Raw genomic sequence first — 22,240 nt, 5'->3', positions numbered from 1 at the left:
CCAGAATTATCCCGGGTTTAAAAGGCATGTCGTATGCAGACAGGCTAAAAGAATTGAATCTATTCAGTCTTGAACAAAGAAGACTACGCGGTGATCTGATTCAAACATTGAAAATCCTAAAAGGTCATAGACAATGTCGACCCAGGGGACTTTTTTGACCTGAAAAAAGAAACAAGGACCAGGGGTCACAAATGGAGATTAGATAAAGGGGCATTCAGAACAGAAAATAGGAGGCACTTTTTTACACAGAGAATTGTGAGGGTCTGGAACCAACTCCCCAATAATGTTGTTGAAGCTGACACCCTGGGATCCTAAAAGAAGCTGCTTGATGTGATTCTGGGATCAATAAGCTAATAATAACCAAACAAGCAAGATGGGCTGAATGGTATCCTCTGGTTTGTAAACTTTCTTATGTTCTTATGTTCTAAGCATTGATGCATGGCCATTAAAGATTGTACGGATATGTGGAGATTCAAAATGAAACACATTTGCAGGAAGCAATGACCCCCCCACCCCCACCCTCACCCTCCCAACTATGCACGATGCCAGATATTCAAGTCACCCTTTTCAAAGTTTACCACTGTATTTCTGCAGTTTTACCTCATGCTTTTCCATGGGCTATATTTGCTTTATCATAGTTAACCCTGGCTTGTCAAGTTTTTTTTATTATTTATGCTTTACCATTTTTTTAGGATGCTACAAACATATCTTGACATTCTTGTAAGCCCTGTTGCTTGCTGACTGTTAATAACTGAACTACGTGGAACTGAACTTCAATACAGTAAACAGGTAATTGCAAATCAACTTATTCATGGCAAGAAAAATGATGCGTTACTAAGACTTCTTATTGGAACGCCAGTCTGATTCCTCTTCAGGGCTGCAATATGTTTTGCTGCCATGGATAACTGGCAGCAAAACATGGATTATAAACTTTTGAATGTGGCCTGATTTTATCAAATGCTTGCATGTTGGCCAATTAACGCAGTGTACAAACTCCCTCAGTGATTCATTGCATTGATCAGGCATCGGGCCAAACAAAAGTTGCACGACAGGTGAGCAAACCTTTGGATCCATGTTTTAAGAAAGTGGATTTTAGTTGACATGCCTTTAGCACACAGTGCCACTCAGTGGTTGTCACTTGTAAACGCGTTGAGGATCTTCAAAGGCTGATCAAACACTGTGGTCTATTTTACTGGAGGACTTAAACCTCCATTTAAGTCTGTTTTTATGAATAAAATCAAGTCTGATACTGGACTATCAATGGTTTTCTTTATAAAAGTTTCCCACAGTAAAAGTGTAGCAAAGTGTAATCAAGCACTTTTACTGTGGGAGACTTTTATAAGAGCAGGGCCTGCAATGTACAACTTCAATGGCCAAGAAGAAATGGTTAAACAAACCTATGGGCTGCAGCATGTCAGGAAGCTCCTGCTGTTATCTCCTCTTGTCAGCAGCCCACTGGCTGCCTGTTGCTGGTTCAAGCTCCTCTGGGTCGAGGCTGTGCTTCCCTGACCGATGCAGTGCTGGCATGGGGAGGAGCGCAGGGTTTATGGCACCTACACACAGGGACAAAGTCCAGGTAGCTCCGTCTCTCCCAGCTCTCCCCTGTCTGCTCTGCTGTGAGACCGCAGGGACACGCGTGTCGTTTGGAGATGAGCCTCTTTTCACCGGACCCAAGCGCACAAGCTGCACTTTCTTCTGTCGACTATGCTCAGGATTTACTGGGGAGCGATGTGTCCGGCGCTTGTGAGTACCGCACTGCGCTCCTACATTACAATGTACATTTCAATGTTACATTACAAGGCATTTTATCTATCTGTGTACCACAAATGTATACAGGGCAGCAAAACAGGGCAGTAAATAGGGCAGCAGTGTGGAGTAGTGGTTAGGGCTCTGGACTCTTGACCAGAGGGTCGTGGGTTCAATCCCCAGTGAGGGACTGCTGTTGTACCCTTGAGCAAGGTACTTTACCTAGATTGCTCCAGTAAAAACCCAACTATATAAATGAGTAATTGTATGTAAAAATAAAGTCATATCTGTATAATGTGAAATAATGTATAATGTGATATCTTGTAACAATTGTAAGTCGCCCTGGATAAGGGCGTCTGCTAAGAAATAAATAAAAAAAAATACAACCGATTTTAAACCCCCTCTTTATAAAGGTTTACCACTGTATTTTTGCAGTTTTCCCCCCATGGTTAAGCTATGCATTTACTATAGTTTACCATAGTTTGTCATGTGTTTTTTTTTATATTCTTTACCATACCTCTCTGGGCTTTACAATGCCTACGTACAGTATGCTTTACAATGGTTTCACTGTGCTTTATTATACTTTGATTTCCTTTTACTATGGATAACTTGTATATGGGCCCTTACCTTAAATATATATATATATATATATATATATATATATATATATATATATATATATATATATATATATATATATATAGATAATGTAGGCCTCTGTTTAGATCAGCTTTTTTTTTTTTTACGGAAGATCATTAGCGTCACAACAGAAAAAAAAAAAATGTTGCAATCATTATTGAGTTGTTTCGCAATCATTATTATGGTATTAGGAGATAGTCAGCGATAAAGATGTCCTAGTGTAGCAGAAGTGAAGTGCAGCTGGACAGTGAGAAGCTGTGAAGTATCTCTATTACAGGTCTCTCAATGTGAAGTATCTCTATTACAGGTCTCTCAATGTGAAGTATCTCTATTACAGGTCTCTCAATGTGAAGTATCTCTATTACAGGTCTCTCAATGTGAAGTATCTCTATTGCAGGTCTCTCAATGTGAAGTATCTCTATTACAGGTCTCTCAATGTGAAGTATCTCTATTACAGGTCTCTCAATGTGAAGTATCTCTATTACAGGTCTCTCAATGTGAAGTATCTCTATTACAGGTCTCTCAATGTGGAGTATCTCTATTACAGGTCTCTCAATGTGAAGTATCTCTATTACAGGTCTCTCAATGTGAAGTATCTCTATTACAGGTCTCTCAATGTGAAGTATCTCTATTACAGGTCTCTCAATGTGAAGTATCTCTATTACAGGTCTCTCAATGTGGAGTATCTCTATTACAGGTCTCTCAATGTGAAGTATCTCTATTACAGGTCTCTCAATGTGAAGTATCTCTATTACAGGTCTCTCAATGTGAAGTATCTCTATTACAGGTCTCTCAATGTGAAGTATCTCTATTACAGGTCTCTCAATGTGAAGTATCTCTATTACAGGTCTCTCAATGTGAAGTATCTCTATTACAGGTCTCTCAATGTGAAGTATCTCTATTACAGGTCTCTCAATGTGAAGTATCTCTATTACAGGTCTCTCAATGTGGAGTATCTCTATTACAGGTCTCTCAATGTGAAGTATCTCTATTACAGGTCTCTCAATGTGGAGTATCTCTATTACAGGTCTCTCAATGTGAAGTATCTCTATTACAGGTCTCTCAATGTGAAGTATCTCTATTACAGGTTTCTCAATGTGAAGTATCTCTATTACAGGTCTCTCAATGTGAAGTATCTCTATTGCAGGTCTCTCAATGTGAAGTATCTCTATTACAGGTTTCTCAATGTGAAGTATCTCTATTACAGGTCTCTCAATGTGAAGTATCTCTATTACAGGTCTCTCAATGTGAAGTATCTCTATTACAGGTCTCTCAATGTGAAGTATCTCTATTGCAGGTCTCTCAATGTGAAGTATCTCTATTACAGGTTTCTCAATGTGAAGTATCTCTATTACAGGTCTCTCAATGTGAAACACGTGTTTGTAATGGTGTTGGAATACCTGCTTTTGTTGAAAAAACGACAAAAAAAAAAACAAACACTTTTCTCTAATGTATATTACAGTTTTTAAAAACCGTTCACTAATAGATAATGTTGCTACTGTAGTAATTGAATACACATTTTCATTCAGCCCATTTCATGATACACAGACGAATAAAAAAGAATAATCCGGTGTGGAAGTCTGTCCTTTATAAAGATCAATATCATCATGAGGATTTACAACAAAATCTGGAATGGAAAAAAATGAAAATACTTCCTTAAACTGGAGCACACAGAGACACACCGCTTCTGTGTTCTGCCTATAAAACTTGATTGTAAGTGTAGTGAAAATTGTAGAAACTGTTTATCCACTCAAAACTGACACAATTTCTGTTACACATGCAAACAATGTGAAATATTGTAGGAGGCTGTGTGGTTCAGTGGTTAAAGAAAAGGGCTTGTAACCAGGAGGTCCCCAGTTCAAATCCCACCTTAGCCACTGACTCATTGTGTGACCCTGAGCAAGTCACTTAACCTCCTTATGCTCTGTCTTTGGGGTGAGACGTAGTTGTTAGTGACTCTGCAGCTGATGCATAGTTCACACACCCTCATCTCTGTAAGTTGTCTTGGATAAAGGTGTCTGCTAAATAATAATTATTATTATTTATTTGTTAGCAGACGCCCTTATCCAGGGCAACTTACAATTGTTACAAGATATCACATTATACATTATTTCACATTATACAGATATCACATTATTTTTACATACAATTACCCATTTATACAGTTGGGTTTTTACTGGAGCAATCTAGGTAAAGTACCTTGCTCAAGGGTACAGCAGCAGTGTCCCCCACCTGGGATTGAACCCACAACCCTCCTGTCAAGAGTCCAGAGCCCTAACCAGACTCCACAATATTGATTACACATGCAATAATGTGAAATATTGATTACACATGCAACAATGTGAAATATTGATTACACATGCAACAATGTGAAATATTGATTACACATGCAAACAGTGTGAAATATTGATTACACATGCAACAATGTGAAATATTGATTACACATGCAACAATGTGAAATATTGATTACACATGCAAACAGTGTGAAATATTGATTACACATGCAACAATGTGAAATATTGATTACACATGCAATAATGTGAAATATTGATTACACATGCAATAATGTGAAATATTGATTACACATGCAAACAGTGTGAAATATTGATTACACATGCAACAATGTGAAATATTGATTACACATGCAATAATGTGAAATATTGATTACACATGCAAACAGTGTGAAATATTGATTACACATGCAACAATGTGAAATATTGATTACACATGCAATAATGTGAAATATTCATTACACATGCAACAATGTGAAATATTCATTACACATGCAACAATGTGAAATATTCATTACACATGCAACAATGTGAAATATTGGGCATTGAATTAATTGGGGGCCCTCCCTTGTAAGAGTGAGCGCCATGCTTCCAAGCCTGTTTCCTTCATAGTGTGTGTAATAGGACCTCTACAAAGTGCATGTTTATTTAAAAAAAATTCAGAGCTGTTTATTTGTGCCCGCAGTCTGTAGTTTTAACTTATTAAGTTTCGTTTGGGACACAGTTTTAATTCCTGGTGTTACTTTGTGTTTAATAAGAGACACACCTCAGCTTGTTACCCATACACTGGGGCTAACCAAGCTTGTATTGAAACCTGGAATGGGTGAAAGTGCTATACAATAGGAGTCTTATTACCATCCCTGGTGTTACATGAATCTGCTATATATATATATATATATATATATATATATATATATATATATATATAATGATGTCTCTCTGATTCCCTCTCAGCCCTGCAGGTGAAGACAGAGGACAGCTGGGAAGACTCATTCAGAGAGACCTGCCCCATCTGTGGGGACAAAGTGTCTGGATACCACTATGGACTGCTGACCTGTGAGAGTTGCAAGGTGAGAGTAGGGGAGGCTTTTTATTGCTCCAGAGCACAATAATAATAGCTGACACACGCCCAAGCAGCATAGGGCACAGCAATCACAAGGGCTGTGTTGAGCTGTGTGTTCCAGGATTTACCATTGCAGGAGAAACCGTGAGAAACAGAATCTTCCTTACAATCTGCATAAAGCTTTGTAAATCATAAGAATGGGTGGTACAGTATATCACAGGGGAGCAGGATACAGAACAAAATACAGCACAGGGGAGAGGGTACAGCACAGGGGAGCAGGGTACAGCACAGGGGAGCAGGGTATATCACAGGGAGAAGGATACAGAACAAAATACAGCACAGGGGAGAGGGCACAGCACAGGGGAGAGGGTACAGCACAGGGGAGCAGGGTACAGCACAGGGGAGCAGGGTATATCACAGGGGAGCAGGATACAGAACAAAATACAGCACAGGGGAGAGTGCACAGCACAGGGGAGAGGGTACAGCACAGGGGAGCAGGGTACAGCACAGGGGAGCAGGGTATATCACAGGGGAGCAGGATACAGAACAAAATACAGCACAGGGGAGCAGGGTACAGCACAGGGGAGCAGGGAACAGCATAGGGGAGCGGGGTACAGCACAGGGGAGCAGGGTACAGCACAGGGGAGCAGGGTACAGCACAGGGGAGCAGGGAACAGCACAGGGGAGCAGGGTATAGCACAGGGGAGCAGGGTACAGCACAGGGGAGCAGGGTACAGCACAGGGGAGCAGGGTACAGCACAGGGGAGCAGGGTATAGCACAGGGGAGCAGGATACAGAACAAAATACAGCACAGGGGAGAGGGTACAGCACAGGGGAGAGGGTACAGCACAGGGGAGCAGGGTACAGCACAGGGGAGCAGGGTACAGCACAGGGGAGCAGGGTATAGCACAGGGGAGCAGGGTATAGCATAGGGGAGCAGGGTGCAGCACAGGGGAGCAGGGAACAGCACAGGGGAGCAGGGTACAGCACAGGGGAGCAGGGTACAGCACAGCTAAGAGAGGAGCCAATGTCAAGGGGGAGGACAATTAAGGGAGGGGGAGGGGTAATTAATATGTTTAGGGTAGCTGTAGCAATGTGCCCCACCCCTGTGTGCATTTGTGTGTTACATGTTGTATGTTACGTGTGTTAATGTTGGTGTATATATATGGTTGCACGGGATATAAATGGGTGTGTGCAGCACGAGTTATTTAAAATGTATAATTGTATTTAGGCACGGGAATTGCACTTCACTTCACATGCATTTAAAGTATTTAATATGTGAGCACGAGGTTGCACATAACACTGTGTAACAAATTTGTTTTTTTTTTTGGTTCCTGGGTAATAAGTGTTATTTCCTAATTGCTTATGCCTCAAAAGTATAGAAAATGGCTATTATTCCCCACAAACTTTGCTTTTGTGACCAGGACAGTGATATTTTGAAATTTACCTATTTTCCAGAACATTCCAGATAGATTCAGTGCTGAGTAAACTTGGAGTAACTTCTAGAACTTTCCAGTAATATAAATAGTAGTATAAATACAGGGGCCTTAAGCCCACCAGTTCAGTTTAGTTCCAGCTGCCTAAGTGGATACATATCTGCATTTTTCTGAGATGGCATCAAGGTCATAGGAGACTTCAAAATGGTGGCATTCCTGATGGGTCTCTGTCACAAAGACGGCCAGAGTGGGTTGCGTCAGACCAGACAGGAATTCAAACACAGACAGTGGTTGTGATGAGCTGAGTGCAATGGCTGCACTCAGTGTTTATTAACAAATAAAACGGTTGTAAACAGTACAAAAACAGGACACGGCACTTGCGCCAAAATAAACAGACATACAAAACGGACTAACACTAAACAAACGGTGCACGGAGACAAACAAACACGGTGAGAACAAACACTTTACGTTTACGATTTTACTACTACTTATTCCTCTCTCTCTCTCTCTCACCCGTTCTCCTCTTCCGAACACCCAACCACCAGTGAGTGAAAATGTGTCTCTATATATACTGTTGTGCTGGGATTCAATTACTAATTAATTATTCACTTGAATCCCAGCACGTGAATTAATTCTGTGCAACCCCGTGCTCGCATATTATATTTTAAATGCACGTGCGTGATGTGCAATCCCGTGCCTAAATACAAATCTACACTTTTTAAATATACGTGAAACACAGACCCGTTTATATCCCGTGTACCAATCTATACACCAACATTTACACACGCAACATACATACATACACAGAACACACAAATGCACACAGGGGCGGGGCACTTTGCCACATATACCCCCCCTTGTGCGCAGCACACATGGCCTCAACGGCCACCTCCCCCCTTAAATACCCAGCAGTCCAGGCCAAAGTCTCGGGCTGGGAAGGGAGGCTTCAGTGGGCCCATGGCTGGAAATGCTGTCAGCTCCCCTGCCGGTAGTGGCACGGCTGACAGCATGCTGGTCCTGTCCTGCAGCGAAAAAGCTGCGGGGGCAGGTGGTCCCCCGACCTCCCCCTTCTTCGTAGCCGGCAGCTCCCTCCTGTGGGGCTCCGGCCACAAGAACTCCTGCAGCGAAACTGCTGCTGGGGAAAGTGGTCTCCAGACCTCGTCCCCCTTCTTTGTAGCCGGTAGCTCCCTTTGGTGGGGCTCCGACCACAGTACTGCCGGCAGCGAAGAAGCTGCAGTGGGAGCAGGTCTCCGGACCTCCCCCACGATCTCCGGCAGCGAAACTGCTGCAGTGGGAGCAGGTCTCCGGACCTCCCCCACGATCTCCGGCAGCGAAACTGCTGCAGTGGGAGCAGGTCTCCTGACCTCCCCCACGATCTCCGGCAGCGAAACTGCTGCTGGGGTTGGTGGTCTCCAGACCTCCTCCCCCTTCTTCGTGGCCGACAGCTCCCCTTTCTGGGGCTCCGGCCCCCGTACTCCCCGTGGTGGAGGTATGGGAAGCAGAGACAGCTCCTGCTGTTCTGCTTCTGGCAGTGGCAGAGGCAGAGGCAGCTCCTCTGCTCCTGGAAGTGGCCGAGGCAGCTCCTGCTCCTTTGCTCCTGCCGGTGTAGGTGGCGGAGGCAGAGGCAGCTCCGGCTCCTCTGCTCCTGCCGATGTAGGTGGCGGAGGCAGAGGCAGCTCCTGCTCCTCTGCTCCTGGAAGTGGCAGAGGCAGCTCCGGCTGCTCTGCTCCTGCCGGTGAAGGTGGGAGCAGCGTGTAGTCTCCTGCCGATGGAGGTGGGAGCAGCGTGTAGTCTCCCCCTTTTTCAGGGGACTGGTGCTGCTCTGCTTCTGAAGGGGAAACCAGCAGGCATTCTTCCTCTGCTGGTTGTGCTGGGGAAACCAGCAGGCATTCTTCCTCTGCTGGTTGTGCTGGGGAAACCAGCAGGCATTCTTCCTCTGCTGGTTGTGCTGGGGAAACCAGCAGGCATTCTTCCTCTGCTGGTTGTGCTGGGGAAACCAGCAGGCATTCTTCCTCTGCTGGTTGGGCTGGGGAAACCAGCAGGCATTCTTCCTCTGCTGGTTGTGCTGGGGAAACCAGCAGGCATTCTTCCTCTGCTGGTTGGGCTGGGGAAACCAGCAGGCATTCTTCCTCTGCTGGTTGTGCTGGGGAAACCAGCAGGCATTCTACCTCTGCTGGTTGTGATGGGGAAACCAGCAGGCATTCTTGCTCTGCTGGTGAAGGTGGGAACAGCTGCCTCTCAGGCTTCGGATTCCCGCGGTCCCCCCGTCTGGGCGCTGGACGCTCGCGGTCCCCCCGTCTGGGCGCTGGTTCCTCCTCTTCATACTGGGTGGGGCATATGGCTAACGTGTGCCCATAAGCCCCACAGCCAGGGCATAACTCTGCTGCGAGGTTCTTTAAAAAAACCTCCCAGCCATCATCCTCGACCTCCTCCCTTTTGGGCTGTGGACGCCCCGACTCCTCCCACTCGGGCTGTGGACGCTCAGGCTCCTCCCACTCGGGCTGTGGACGCTCAGGCTCCTCCCACTCGGGCTGTGGACGCTCAGGCTCCTCCCGCTCAGGTACTGGAGAGGGCAGCGACTGCTCCTCTCCCTCTTGCTCACTGGAAGGCATCCCTCCCATGTCTGCAGCTAGGTAACCCAGCACCACAATGGTGAGGTCACGAACGGATGCCGGGTTGTGCTGTTGCTCCCAGTCCTCCCATCGTTTCCCATCTCGCATCTGCAGTGCGTGAATAACCATGGGGAGGTCACTGGCGAAGTTCCCCTCGGGGTGCACCAGCCAGTCCCATATTTCCCGGGACGGTGGGGAACCCGGTGGCAGTGGGGGTAGAGGGGTGGCTACTGCCCCGTTGTGGCTGTCCTCCTCCCAGCCCGGCATGCAGGATGAGGGCTGCAGCTGTTGTTGTTGCTGCTGCTGCTTCTGCTGCTTCCTGCAGCTCTTTCTTCCCATCCTCGCTTTATTTTTTTATTTTTTTTTTTCACAAAACCCCCTCTCCTGGTCTGACGCTTGGCGGCGCTATTATCCCACGATGACACCACGTGTCACAAAGACGGCCAGAGTGGGTTGCGTCAGACCAGACAGGAATTCAAACACAGACAGTGGTTGTGATGAGCTGAGTGCAATGGCTGCACTCAGTGTTTATTAACAAATAAAACGGTTGTAAACAGTACAAAAACAGGACACGGCACTTGCGCCAAAATAAACAGACATACAAAACGGACTAACACTAAACAAACGGTGCACGGAGACAAACAAACACGATGAGAACAAACACTTTACGTTTACGATTTTACTACTACTTATTCCTCTCTCTCTCTCTCTCACCCGTTCTCCTCTTCCGAACACCCAACCACCAGTGAGTGAAAATGTGTCTCTATATATACTGTTGTGCTGGGATTCAATTACTAATTAATTATTCACTTGAATCCCAGCACGTGAATTAATTCTGTGCAACCCCGTGCTCGCATATTATATTTTAAATGCACGTGCGTGATGTGCAATCCCGTGCCTAAATACAAATCTACACTTTTTAAATATACGTGAAACACAGACCCGTTTATATCCCGTGTACCAATCTATACACCAACATTTACACACGCAACATACATACATACACAGAACACACAAATGCACACAGGGGCGGGGCACTTTGCCACAGTCTCCAAGGCGGTTTTACCAAGTTTCCCTGCTATCTTTGCCTTTGGGACAGCAGGGACACCAAGGCGCACTACCACAGGCGGGACTGGCCACAGCGGACCGAGTTCTCTGTGGGGAGGAACAACGTCAAGTGGGAGCCACTGGTGGACCCCCGGAAGGTGCTGATGCCACCACTGCACATCAAATTGGGCCTTATGAAACAATTTGTCAGAGCTCTAGATAAGGAGTCGGCAGCCTTCAAGTACCTTCAAGACTTCTTCCCTAAGCTGTCTGTGGCAAAGGTCAAAGCCTGTGTCTTCGTCGGACCACAGATAAAGAAGATCCTGGAGTTCAATGAATTCCCCAAGAAGCTCACTAGTAAGGAGAAAGCGGCTTGGAACAGCTTTGTCGCAGTGGTTCGGGGCTTCCTGGGCAATCACAAGGCCGTAAACTATGTGGAGCTGGTTGAGACTCTGGTGAAGAACTACGGCACAATGGGCTGTAGGATGTCCCTCAAAGTCCATATCCTTGATGCTCATCTTGATAAATTCAAGGAGAACATGGGAGCGTACTCGGAGGAGCAAGGCGAGCGCTTCCACCAGGATATACTGGACTTTGAACGCCGCTACCAAGGACAGTATAACGAGAACATGATGGGAGACTACATTTGGGGGCTGATTCGTGAAAGTGATTTACAGTATAATCGTAAATCTCGAAAAACTACTCACCTCTAAATCTTTTGTAGTCATTTTTGTATTACTTTAGTATAAATACATGTTAATTTGGATTCATATGTTGTTTTTTTCTGACTTTATGTGAATGAAAAGACACAAATTCGCCCGTTTTCTCTCATTGGAAATAGGTACATTTCAAAATATCACTGTCCTGGTCACAAAAGCAAAGTTTGTGGGGAATAATAGCCATTTTCTATACTTTTGAGGCATAAGCAATTAGGAAATAACACTTACTACCCAGGAATAAAAATTGTGTTACATAGTGTAATTAATTCACGTGCTGGGATTCAAGTGAATGCTTAATTAGTAATTGAATCCCGGCACAACAGTATATATAGATGCACGTTTCACTCAGTCGGGGTTGTGTGTTCGGTGAGTGGAGAACGGGTGTGGAGAGGAGAAAGGAAAATAGACGAAAATAATAATAAGTATGTGTACTCACCGTGTTTGTTTGTCTATTTATTTTGGCGTAAGTGCCGTGTCCTGTCTTCTGTTTTGTTTAAATCTTTTATTTTGTTCAATTAAAACACTGAGCGCTGCCGTGACTCAGTTTCAACACACTCCACTACTGTCTCTGTGTATTCCTTTCAGGTCTGAAGTCATCCACTGCAGCCTGCTTGTCACAGTAGCAAAAAGAAATCTAGGATTATTTTTATTTTTATTTGTTTAAAGTAAATTAGAATAATATGATGATCCAGAATGGGTGGTACAGTATATCACAAGGGAGCAGGATACACAACAAAATACAGCACAGGGGAGAGGGTACAGCACAGGGGAGCAGGGTACAGCACATTGGGGAGCAAGGTACAGCACAGGGGAGTAATGTACAGCACAGTAGGGGGCAGGGGGAGCAGGGGGAGCAGGGTGCAAATTGGCTGCAAATGGACAGACTGAGCTCAAGGATCTATCTAAAAAGACGATTGCGAAGAGGCTATAAACAGGGTTTAAAATGAATCTGTTTCAAAGCATAGTCTGTTGAAAATGAAAGTAAAGATCCACCAGGTAAAATAATCCCTGATTTAACTGATTTCATAGAAAAAAGATGTACAAATTGTATTGCTGTTCATTTAAAAAATGTACTTGTGGTATAAAAAGAATGACTGATCGTTCATGGTATAGTGTTTTTATTCCTGTTTGGAGGATGTCCGTGCATAAACCACTCGCCCCTGTCGGGCTTCTGATTTACTGGGACATCCTCCAGCGGTGAATAAAAACTATATACTACAAACCGTCATTCAAATCCTCTGTATGTGTTAAAGTGTATTTCATTGCATTGCATTGTGCTTCTCTGTGTGTCACCCCCAGGGCTTCTTCAAACGCACCGTGCAGAATGACAAGCGCTACACCTGCCTGGAGAAGCAGAGCTGCCCCATCGACAAGACCCAGAGGACGCGCTGCCCCTCCTGCAGGTTCCACAAGTGCCTCAGTGTGGGCATGAGGCTCGAAGGTGGTGCACTCCCATTCACTGCCAAGCCAATAAAATCCAATTCATATCACAGCAAACCAGTAGAATCCAATTCATATCACAGCCAAGCCAATAGAATCCAATTCATATCACAGCCAAGCCAATAGAATTCAATCCCATTCTATTACAATCTAACTCAATTCTATTCCATATAATTTCATTCCAATTCCAGTTTTATTCAATCCAATTCAATCCCTGTCCAACTCATCCCTGTTTCTCTCCTTCCTCAGCCGTCAGAGCTGACAGAACGAGAGGCGGCCGAAACAAACTGGGCCCCCTGTACCGACGGGACCGGCAGCTCAAACAGCAGCGGAGAGGCTTGGACAGCAGCCCTGCCGGCATCAGCGTCTACGGGATCAAACTGGAATACAGCTTCCAACCACAAGGGGGCACCCCTCCCACACCCTCGCCGTCCCCCTGCAGCTACGAGGACTCACAGAGCACAGGCCTGGGCTTCTCCTCCCCCCTGGAATCACCCCTGCCAGGCTGCCTCCCGGAGCTGTGCGATCCCTACTGCCAGGAGGTGAAGTCTGAGTGGCTGTGCAGCTCCCAGGTCAGACCCCCCCTGCCCTCCCCCAGCCTCCTCCCCGAGATGATGCACTGTGAGCTGGAGGAGGCCGCTCTGCGCGCACGGGTCCTGGGGCACCTGCAGAGGGAGCTGGCGAGCAGGGGCAAGCACGACCGGCTCAACACCTTGGGGATCATGTGCAGGGTGGCAGATCAGACCCTCTTCGCTCTGGTGGAGTGGGTCAGGGGCTGCGTCTTCTTCAAGCAGCTCACGGTAACTTATCCAACGTTCAACAGCGCCATCATTTAGAAAGAATAGAATAGCGTATAGCGTGCTGCGTGAGGCAAGCTGACATCCGCTGCACCAAAAGCCTGTCCTTGAGTGGGTGAAAATCAGCTTGTTTCTTTCACAGCACCCTATAGTGTCACTTTTAAAATAGATGAGGATAGTTAAGCAGTACAGCTAATTGTAATGTCCATCTGATACAAACTATCTGATACAACAAAGAGATTTCAGAAGGCTGCATCACATCAATATCAGGGTCTGCTATATATTATAAAGACATTTCAGAGGGCTGTATCACATCAATATCAGGGTCTGCTATATATTATAAAGACATTTCAGAGGGCTGGATCGCATCACTATCAGGGTCTGCTATATATTATAAAGACATTTCAGAGGGCTGGATTGCATCAATATCAGGGTCTGCTTTATATTATAAAGACATTTCAAATGGCTGTATCGCATGAATATCTCACCCACACAAGAACATGAAAGTAATCCATTGATTCACCTTTTAGAACACTGACATGAGTACTAACCACTGCTATAAAATAAGCTCAGTAAAACTGCAGTACTGGCAGCCTGATCAAATATTGTAAGAAACTGTGTGCTAGTTTGAGAGCTCTGACCATTCAGTTAAACACAGGCTGGCGCAGTTGGCTATCGTCCTTAGGGGATCCCTATAGTTAAAGCCATGCCGTTTCGACTGTAATTCTCTCTCAGTGCATTGAACACTGAAGACATTGAGAGAGGCTTCTAGTTGAAACATTTCTCAGAGTTTTACCTTGTTCTGGCTGAAATTCCGGCGTTGATTGTTCTGCAGGTTGAAGATCAGATGAAGCTCATGCAGAACTGCTGGGGAGAGCTGCTAGTCATGGACCATCTCTACAGACAGGTGGCGCTAGGGAGGGAGGGAAGTGTGCACCTGGTCACTGGACAGCAGGTACGGAACCGAAGAATCGACCCCTGCCCAGCTCCAACCATAGCATGAAAACACAAAGCAAGTTGCAACTGATGCACTGAATCCCCAAAACGGGATCCTCAGAGCTTTACAAAATCACCTAAACGCATATAAAGAACAAAAAGCTAAGATTATAGGGGGCTCCCCGAGTGGCTCACCTGGTAAAAGCACAGCCGTGTGGTGTGCAGGGTGAGTCATACAACGCAGGGCCGCGTCCCAGCTGTGAGAGTCACTGGTCTTCACTGGGGACTCCGGGGAGCGTTGCATTGGCTCTGGTGCTCCTGTAGATCAGGGAGGCTAAGCCGGCAAGGACTGTTTCTCCTCAGCGAACCCTGCTGGCCAGGTGGCCAGTGAGCTCAATAGCGGACACCTGCAGGCCTGCCCTTTGTCTCCCAGATGTCAGTAGCTCACTGACATCTGCTCTCGAGCTCCTGGGTGAAAAAGGAAGCTGGCTTGGTCTTGGGATCGGAGGATGTCCACTGGACCTTCGGGTCTCCTGAGCCCTGTGAGGAATTGATGCAGTGAGGGGTTAGGGTTAGGGTTAGGGTTAGGGTTAGGGCACTCCAATTTGGGAGAAAATAAAAAAAAAACATTATTATTTACTGTTGACCCGTCCCTTATAAAAGTTTATGTGGCAATGTGCCCCGTCCCTGTGTGCATTTGTGTGTTGCGTGCGTGTGTAAATGTTGGTGTATAGTCATTGGTACACAGGATATTTCTTTCACTCAGGCCCTGGGTGTTCGGTGAGTGGAGAACGGGAGAGAGAGAAGGAGTAACGTAAATAGAAAAGAACGTAAATATTGTTATCTGCTCACCGTGTTTGTTTGTCTGTCTAGTCCGTTTTGTTTGTCTTTTTATTTTGGCGTGTAGTGCCGTGTCCCGTGTTTTTGTGTTTAAAACCTTTTATTTTCTGTTCTGTTTATTAAATGCTGAGCGAAAGCATTCGCTCAGCTGCACCAAACCCCAAATCTCTGTCTGTTTATTTCCTGCATCTGGTCTGACGCCACCCACTCCGGCCGTCTTTGTGACACGTGGTGTCCTGCGTGGGATCTACAGCGCCTCCAGGACTCAGGCCAGAGCAGGAACCGCATTTTTGGATTTAAAAAAAAAAAAAAATAAAAAAAGAGGGAAAAAAAAAAATGGCAGAAGACGTCATCAAAGTGCGGGACTGGATCCTAGAAAATGCTGGGCTGGAGGCCCACTCTATACCAGTAGCCATCCGGTTCCTGCAGTTGATGGACAGGGAGAGATGGGAGGCATATGCAAGGGAGCAGACCGTAAGCACCTGGGAGGAAGGTGTGGGGTTGGTCCTCAGCTACCTGGAGGCAGTTATAACTACAACAGCCCAGGTAGCAGGTCCACCAGCAGAGGAAGAATGCCTGCTGTCCCCGTCTCCACCAGCAGAGGAAGAATGCCTGCTGGTTTTGCCCCCACAGCCCAAGCGGGAGGAGCCCGAACGTCCTACGCCTGAGTGGGAGGAGTCTGAACGTCCTACGCCTGAGTGGGAGGAGCCCGAACGTCCTACGCCTGAGTGGGAGGAGCCCGAACGTCCTACGCCTGAGTGGGAGGAGCCCGAACGTCCTACGCCTGAGTGGGAGGAGCCCGAACATCCTACGCCTGAGTGGGAGGAGCCCGAACGTCCTACGCCTGAGTGGGAGGAGCCCGAACGTCCTACGCCTGAGTGGGAGGAGCCCGAACGTCCTACGCCTGAGTGGGAGGAGCCCGAACGTCCTATGCCTGAGTGGGAGGAGCCCGAACGTCCTACGCCTGAGTGGGGGGAGCCCGAACGTCCACAGCCCAAGAGGGGGGAGTCGGTGCGTCCACAGCCCAAAAGGGAGGAGTCGGTGCGTCCACAGCCCAAAAGGGAGGAGTCGGTGCGTCCACAGCCCAAAAGGGAGGAGTCGGGGCATCCACAGCCTAAAAGGGAGGAGTCGGTGCGTCCACAGCCCGAAGAGAGGGAAGTCGGGGCTTCCACAGCCCTAGGACCCAAGCTGCTAGCAGAGGGAGAATACCTGCTGGTTCCACCTCCACCAGCAGAAGAACAATGCCTGCTGTCCCCATCGCTGCCGTCCCAAGAGCCAGAAGGGGAGGAATTACAGGCTCAACCCCCTGAATTTTTCTGGGGGGGAGAAGGGCAGGATGCTGGTGTCCCCCAGCAGCCTCTATTTATGCTGCTGAAGGGATCACGGCGCACACCAGCCCAGCCGCCACAGCAGAGGGAGCCAGCACCGCCACAGCCTCCCTCTGAGTGGCCAGCATCAGCCCGATGGCCTCTGCCTCCACCGCAAGGAGCAGAGCAGCAGGAGCTGCCTCTGCCTCCGCCACCACCACTTCCAGGAGCAGAGGAGCAGGAGCTGCCTCTGCCTCCGCCACTGCCAGAAGCAGAACAGCAGGAGCTGTCTCTGCTTCCCGTACCTCCACCACGGGGAGTACGGTGGCCGGAGCCCCAGAAAGGGGAGCTGTCGGCCACGAAGAAGGGGGAGGAGGTCTGGAGACCAACAACCCCAGTAGCAGTTTCGCTGCCGGAGATCGTGGGGGAGGTCAGGAGACCTGCTCCCACTGCAGCAGTTGTGCTGCAGAAGAGACTGTGGCCGGAGCCCCGGAAGAGGGAGCTGCCGGCTACGAAGAAGAGGGGAGGTCAGGAGACCATCCCCCAAGCAGCCTTTCCGCTGCCAGGAATGCCCCGGCTGAAGGAGTCAGTCTGGGAGCTGTCAGCACGTCTGCTGACAGCATGGCCAGTAGCAGCCTGGCTACTGGCAACATTGCCACCTGTGGGCCCCTGGAAGCCTCCCTTCCCAGCCCGAGACTTTGTCCTGGACTGCTGGATTTTTAAGGGGGGAGGTGGCCGTTGAGGCCATGTGTGCTGCGCACAAGGGGGGGTATATGTGGCAATGTGCCCCGTCCCTGTGTGCATTTGTGTGTTGCGTGCGTGTGTAAATGTTGGTGTATAGTCATTGGTACACGGGATATTTCTTTCACTCAGGGTTGGGTGTTCGGTGAGTGGAGAACGGGAGAGAGAGAAGGAGTAACGTAAATAGAAAGGAACGTAAATATTGTCATCTGCTCACCGTGTTTGTTTGTCTGTCTAGTCCGTTTTGTTTGTCTTTTTATTTTGGCGTGTAGTGCCGTGTCCCGTGTTTTTGTGTTTAAAACCTTTTATTTTCTGTTCTGTTTATTAAATGCTGAGCGAAAGCATTCGCTCAGCTGCACCAAACCCCAAATCTCTGTCTGTTTATTTCCTGCATCTGGTCTGACGCCACCCACTCCGGCCGTCTTTGTGACAGTTTACCATGGTAATTTCGCAGTTTACAATAGTCTACCATGGTTTGCTATGCTTTTCATTTTTTGCTTCACCATGCTTTGTTACACTTTGCTGTGCCTTTACTGTGGAAGACTTTTATAAAGGGTAACCCTCCCGTCTCTCCTCTCCTCCAGATTGAAGTTTCCACCATCGTCTCTCAGGCTGGGGACGCCTTGACCAGTTTGCTGTCTCGCTCTCAGGAGCTGGTGTCCAAGCTCAGGACACTCCAGCTGGACAGACAGGAGTTTGTGTGTCTCAAGTACCTGGTGCTCTTTAACCCTGGTAAGACATGGAGTGTCTCTGCCTTACATAAGCACCTATTGTCTTCTATTGGGGCGTGCTTATACTCCTAGCCTTTAAGAAGTATTTGTCAGTAGGTATTAAATAAATCCACTCATTAATGTGTTGTTTTCAAAACAAGAAAAGCTGTCCTTCCCTCACCTTTGCAATTGAGTACCAATCAATGGCAATTTCCGGATTGAGTGTATTAAAAGCCGATAGGAAGATTATTTTCTTCTCATCTGAGGTGCTGACATTTTTACTGCCGTACGGCTCAGGTTACTCCTCGGTTTGCCAGTACAGCAGTACAAATATTAAATTGTATTCAATTGTAAAGGTGAGGGGAGGACAGCTTTTCTTGTTTTTAAATCAACACATTAATGAATGGATTTCTTGAATACCTGCCAATAAATTCTCACTAAAGGCAAATCTGAGTACAAGTATCAGCACAGTCCGAGTCTTCTAGCAATATAATGTTTTTAATGTTTGTGATGATTTGCTGCTTCAACCTGCCCAGGACTGGAGGGAGAACCCTTTCTCTTAGGGGGTGAGGGAGCGGTTCAGTCTCCATGCCTCAATCCTGCCCTTTCTTTTAGAGGGTGAGGGAGGGAGCAGTTTAGTCTCCATGCCTCAAATACCCTGGACTGAAGGGAGCACCCTTTCTCTTAGGGGGTGAGGGAGTGAGTGAGCAGTTCAGTCTCCTTGCCTCAAGCCTGCCCTGGACTGGAAGGAGCACCCTTTCTCTTAGGGGGTCAGGGAGTGAGAGAGCAGTTCAGTCTCCATGCCTCAAACCTGCCCTGGACTAGAGGGAGCACCCTTTCTCTTAGAGGATGAGGAAGGGAGCAGTTCAGTCTCCATGCCTCATGCCTGCCCTGGACTGGAGGGAGCACCCTTTCTCAAATTTTGTTGTAATTTAATATTTAAGTCCTGTGTGATATAAAATTTGTTGTGACAACCCACAATCCTTTTGCCACATTTCCATCTGCACCATGAAACCAGTCATCCGCTTTCATCAGCAGATCTCAATCTACAATCCGATCTGCAACCGGACACAAAAGTCAACAATCACCATGTATCACATTTTTGTACCATTCATTATTATCTATCATTATGTGAAAATGAATTAATCAACCTCCAATATTTCCCTTATATTTACAACCTAGATCATTATTTTTCTGCAGTCAGATTGAGCTCTCTCTAGCGTCCTTCTCCATAGTGTGGAGAGATGGAGTTCTGCCAGCCTGCAATCCTAGCTGGGGCTGACAGTCAGCAGGGATGGAATACGACTCTGTAAAGTTTCTGCTGGAGTAACGTTGTGGTGAAGAATATTTCACTGAATAAGGATTCCAGACATGTGGTTTTCCGAAGAAGCCTTGGTTTATTTATCAACATGTTGCTTTACCCTGTCCTCACAATCTGTTACACAATCCACTGACAGTCTGATAAAAGCACAGCACAGTAAGAGTTCACGTCCGGTATTCAGTGCCAGCTCTGAATTCCATTCACATTACATTTGCTTTTGCTAAGTTTGATATCGCTGCACACTGTTAACTGCCATGCGCTTCACTTACTGAGAGTCCAACTCCATTCCCTGTGATCACACTCCCACAATGCATCTCCTCCGCTGGGTGGGGTTAGACGTCAGTCTCCAAAATGCCCAAACATTAAAGGTACAGAGTACACATACAAGGGGTCATTACAACTCCCATTGCACAGCAGTTTGATCCATTCCTGGTTTTACTAGGAGTTTAATAAGACACACCTGAGCTTGTTACGTAAACACTGGGGCTAATCAAACTCATAGTAAAACCTGGAATGGTGAATCTGCTTTGCAATAGGAGTCTTATTTCCATCCCAATTGAGTCCCAATTGAAATGGAAATGAACAAGTCTGATTTCAATCCCAGTGTGAACGTGTCTTTTGATTGCAGTGTTGGGGTTTCCCTCTCTCTCTCTCTCTCTGGTGCAGATGTGAAGGGCCTGGCTGGCTGCTCAGCGGTCGAGAGGGTGCAGGAGCAGGTGAACCGGTCCCTCATGAGCTACACAGCACAGGAGCACCCCCAGCACCCCGACAAGTTCGGCCAGCTGCTGCTCAAACTTCCTGAGATCCGGAGCATCGGGCTGCAGGCAGAGGAGTACCTGTACACGAGGCACCTCCAGGGGGACCTGCCCTGCAACAACCTGCTCACTGAGATGCTGCACGCCAAGCAGCCCTGACCCTCCGCTCCGCACTCACAAACACACACATATCCATCACAATGCAGCCCTGACCCTCCGCACACACACACACACACACACACACACACCCATCACAATGCAGCCCTGACCCTCCGCACTCACACACACACACACACACACCCAGCACAATGCAGCCCTGACCCTCCGCACACATACACACATCCATCACAATGCACCTGCAGAAACTCCTCTTTTCCCTCTGGACACTTATCACTCTTCCTAAAATGCACTTTACTTGCTCTTATTTGCTCCCTATTTTACTGCATTTAATCCTGTACTTTAGAGTACTGTAATCTGTCAAGTGTCATTTAATCTGTAGTATTTTGTATTTAATTATATCCTGATGTAACTATAACTGACACTGTTATCTGCTCCATTATTGAATTGTATTTTGTCATATACTTGTACTTGCTAGAACCGAAGTGATTGTATTTTATCTTGCTCTTAATTGTATTAATACTTGTACTGTGATTCTTGAAATGTATTTTTGTTTACGACTGTAAGTCGCCCTGGATAAGGGTGTCTGCTAAGAAATAAATGATAATAATAATAAAATGCAGCCCTGACCCTCCACACACACACACACACATCCATCACAATGCAGCCCTGACCCTCCGCACACACACACACACACACACATCCATCACAATGAAGCCCTGACCCTCCGCACTCACACACACACACACACACAGCACAATGCAGCCCTGACCCTCCACACACACACACACACATCCATCACAATGCAGCCCTGACCCTCCGCACTCACACACACACATCCATCACAATGCAGCCCTGACCCTCCGCACTCACACACACACACAGCACAATGCAGCCCTGACCCTCCGCACTCACACACAAACAGCACAATGCAGCCCTGACCCTCCGCACTCACACACACACACCCATCACAATGCAGCCCTGACCCTCCACACACACACACACACACACAGCACAATGCAGCCCTGACCCTCCGCACTCACACACACACACACAGAACAATGCAGCCCTGACCCTCCGCACTCACACACACACACCCATCACAATGCAGCCCTGACCCTCCGCACTCACACACACATCCATCACAATGCAGCCCTGACCCTCCGCACTCACACACACACACACACACACAGCACAATGCAGCCCTGACCCTCCGCACTCACACACACACACCCATCACAATGCAGCCCTGACCCTCCACACACACACACACACATCCATCACAATGCAGCCCTGACCCTCCGCACTCACACACACACACACATCCATCACAATGTAGCCCTGACCCTCCGCACTCTCACTCACACATCCATCACAATGCAGCCCTGACCCTCCGCACACACACACACACACACACACACACACACACCCAGCCCTGACCCTCAGCACTCACACACACACACACACACACACACACACACACACACACACCCAGCACAATGCAGCCCTGACCATCTGCACTCACACACACACACACACAGTACAATGCCAATGAGACGAGACTGGATCATTCCCATACAGCAACAACAATGGGATGAGGCTGGAACATTCACATCTTCAGTGACAGTGCAGACAGTCAGAGGGACAGTGGCACTGCAATAGCAATGCAGAGGGACAGTGGCACTGCCGTGACATTGCAGAGGGACAGTGGCACTGCTGTGGC

General features: G+C 47.3%; 1 protein-coding gene across 2 annotated transcripts; it reads left to right on the top strand.

Annotated features, from left to right (window-relative positions):
* Window positions 1-1,444: 1,444 nt before the first annotated feature.
* On the top strand, window positions 1,445-21,336 carry LOC131696709 (nuclear receptor subfamily 5 group A member 2-like). 2 transcript variants are annotated; one of them, XM_059007137.1, is made up of 7 exons: window positions 1,446-1,743; window positions 5,631-5,746; window positions 12,853-12,994; window positions 13,243-13,793; window positions 14,626-14,745; window positions 18,199-18,346; window positions 20,312-21,336. In XM_059007137.1, exons 1-7 carry the CDS (start codon window positions 1,650-1,652, stop codon window positions 20,557-20,559), a joined length of 1,419 nt encoding a protein of 472 aa, XP_058863120.1. In that variant the 5' UTR covers window positions 1,446-1,649; the 3' UTR covers window positions 20,560-21,336. The 2 variants fall into 2 exon arrangements, with proteins under 2 accessions (XP_058863121.1, XP_058863120.1); XM_059007138.1 differs by lacking the exon at window positions 14,626-14,745 and having other exon boundaries at window positions 1,445-1,743.
* The last annotated feature ends 904 nt before the right edge of the window (window positions 21,337-22,240 follow it).

This window comes from Acipenser ruthenus, chromosome 34 (genome assembly GCF_902713425.1).
Source record: "Acipenser ruthenus chromosome 34, fAciRut3.2 maternal haplotype, whole genome shotgun sequence".
Classification (NCBI taxonomy): Eukaryota; Metazoa; Chordata; class Actinopteri; order Acipenseriformes; family Acipenseridae; genus Acipenser; species Acipenser ruthenus.
Note: the sequence above shows the minus strand (reverse complement) of the source record. Positions and strands in the feature narration are given on the sequence as shown.

Excerpts from the sequence above, each read along its gene's own strand:
- LOC131696709 (XM_059007137.1), top strand. The coding sequence starts at position 1,650 with ATGAGCCTCTTTTCACCGGACCCAAGCGCACAAGCTGCACTTTCTTCT. Across the intron at positions 12,995-13,242 it reads TGTGGGCATGAGGCTCGAAG|CCGTCAGAGCTGACAGAACG; the intron begins GTGGTGCACTCC and ends CTCCTTCCTCAG. Across the intron at positions 14,746-18,198 it reads ACCTGGTCACTGGACAGCAG|ATTGAAGTTTCCACCATCGT; the intron begins GTACGGAACCGA and ends CCTCTCCTCCAG.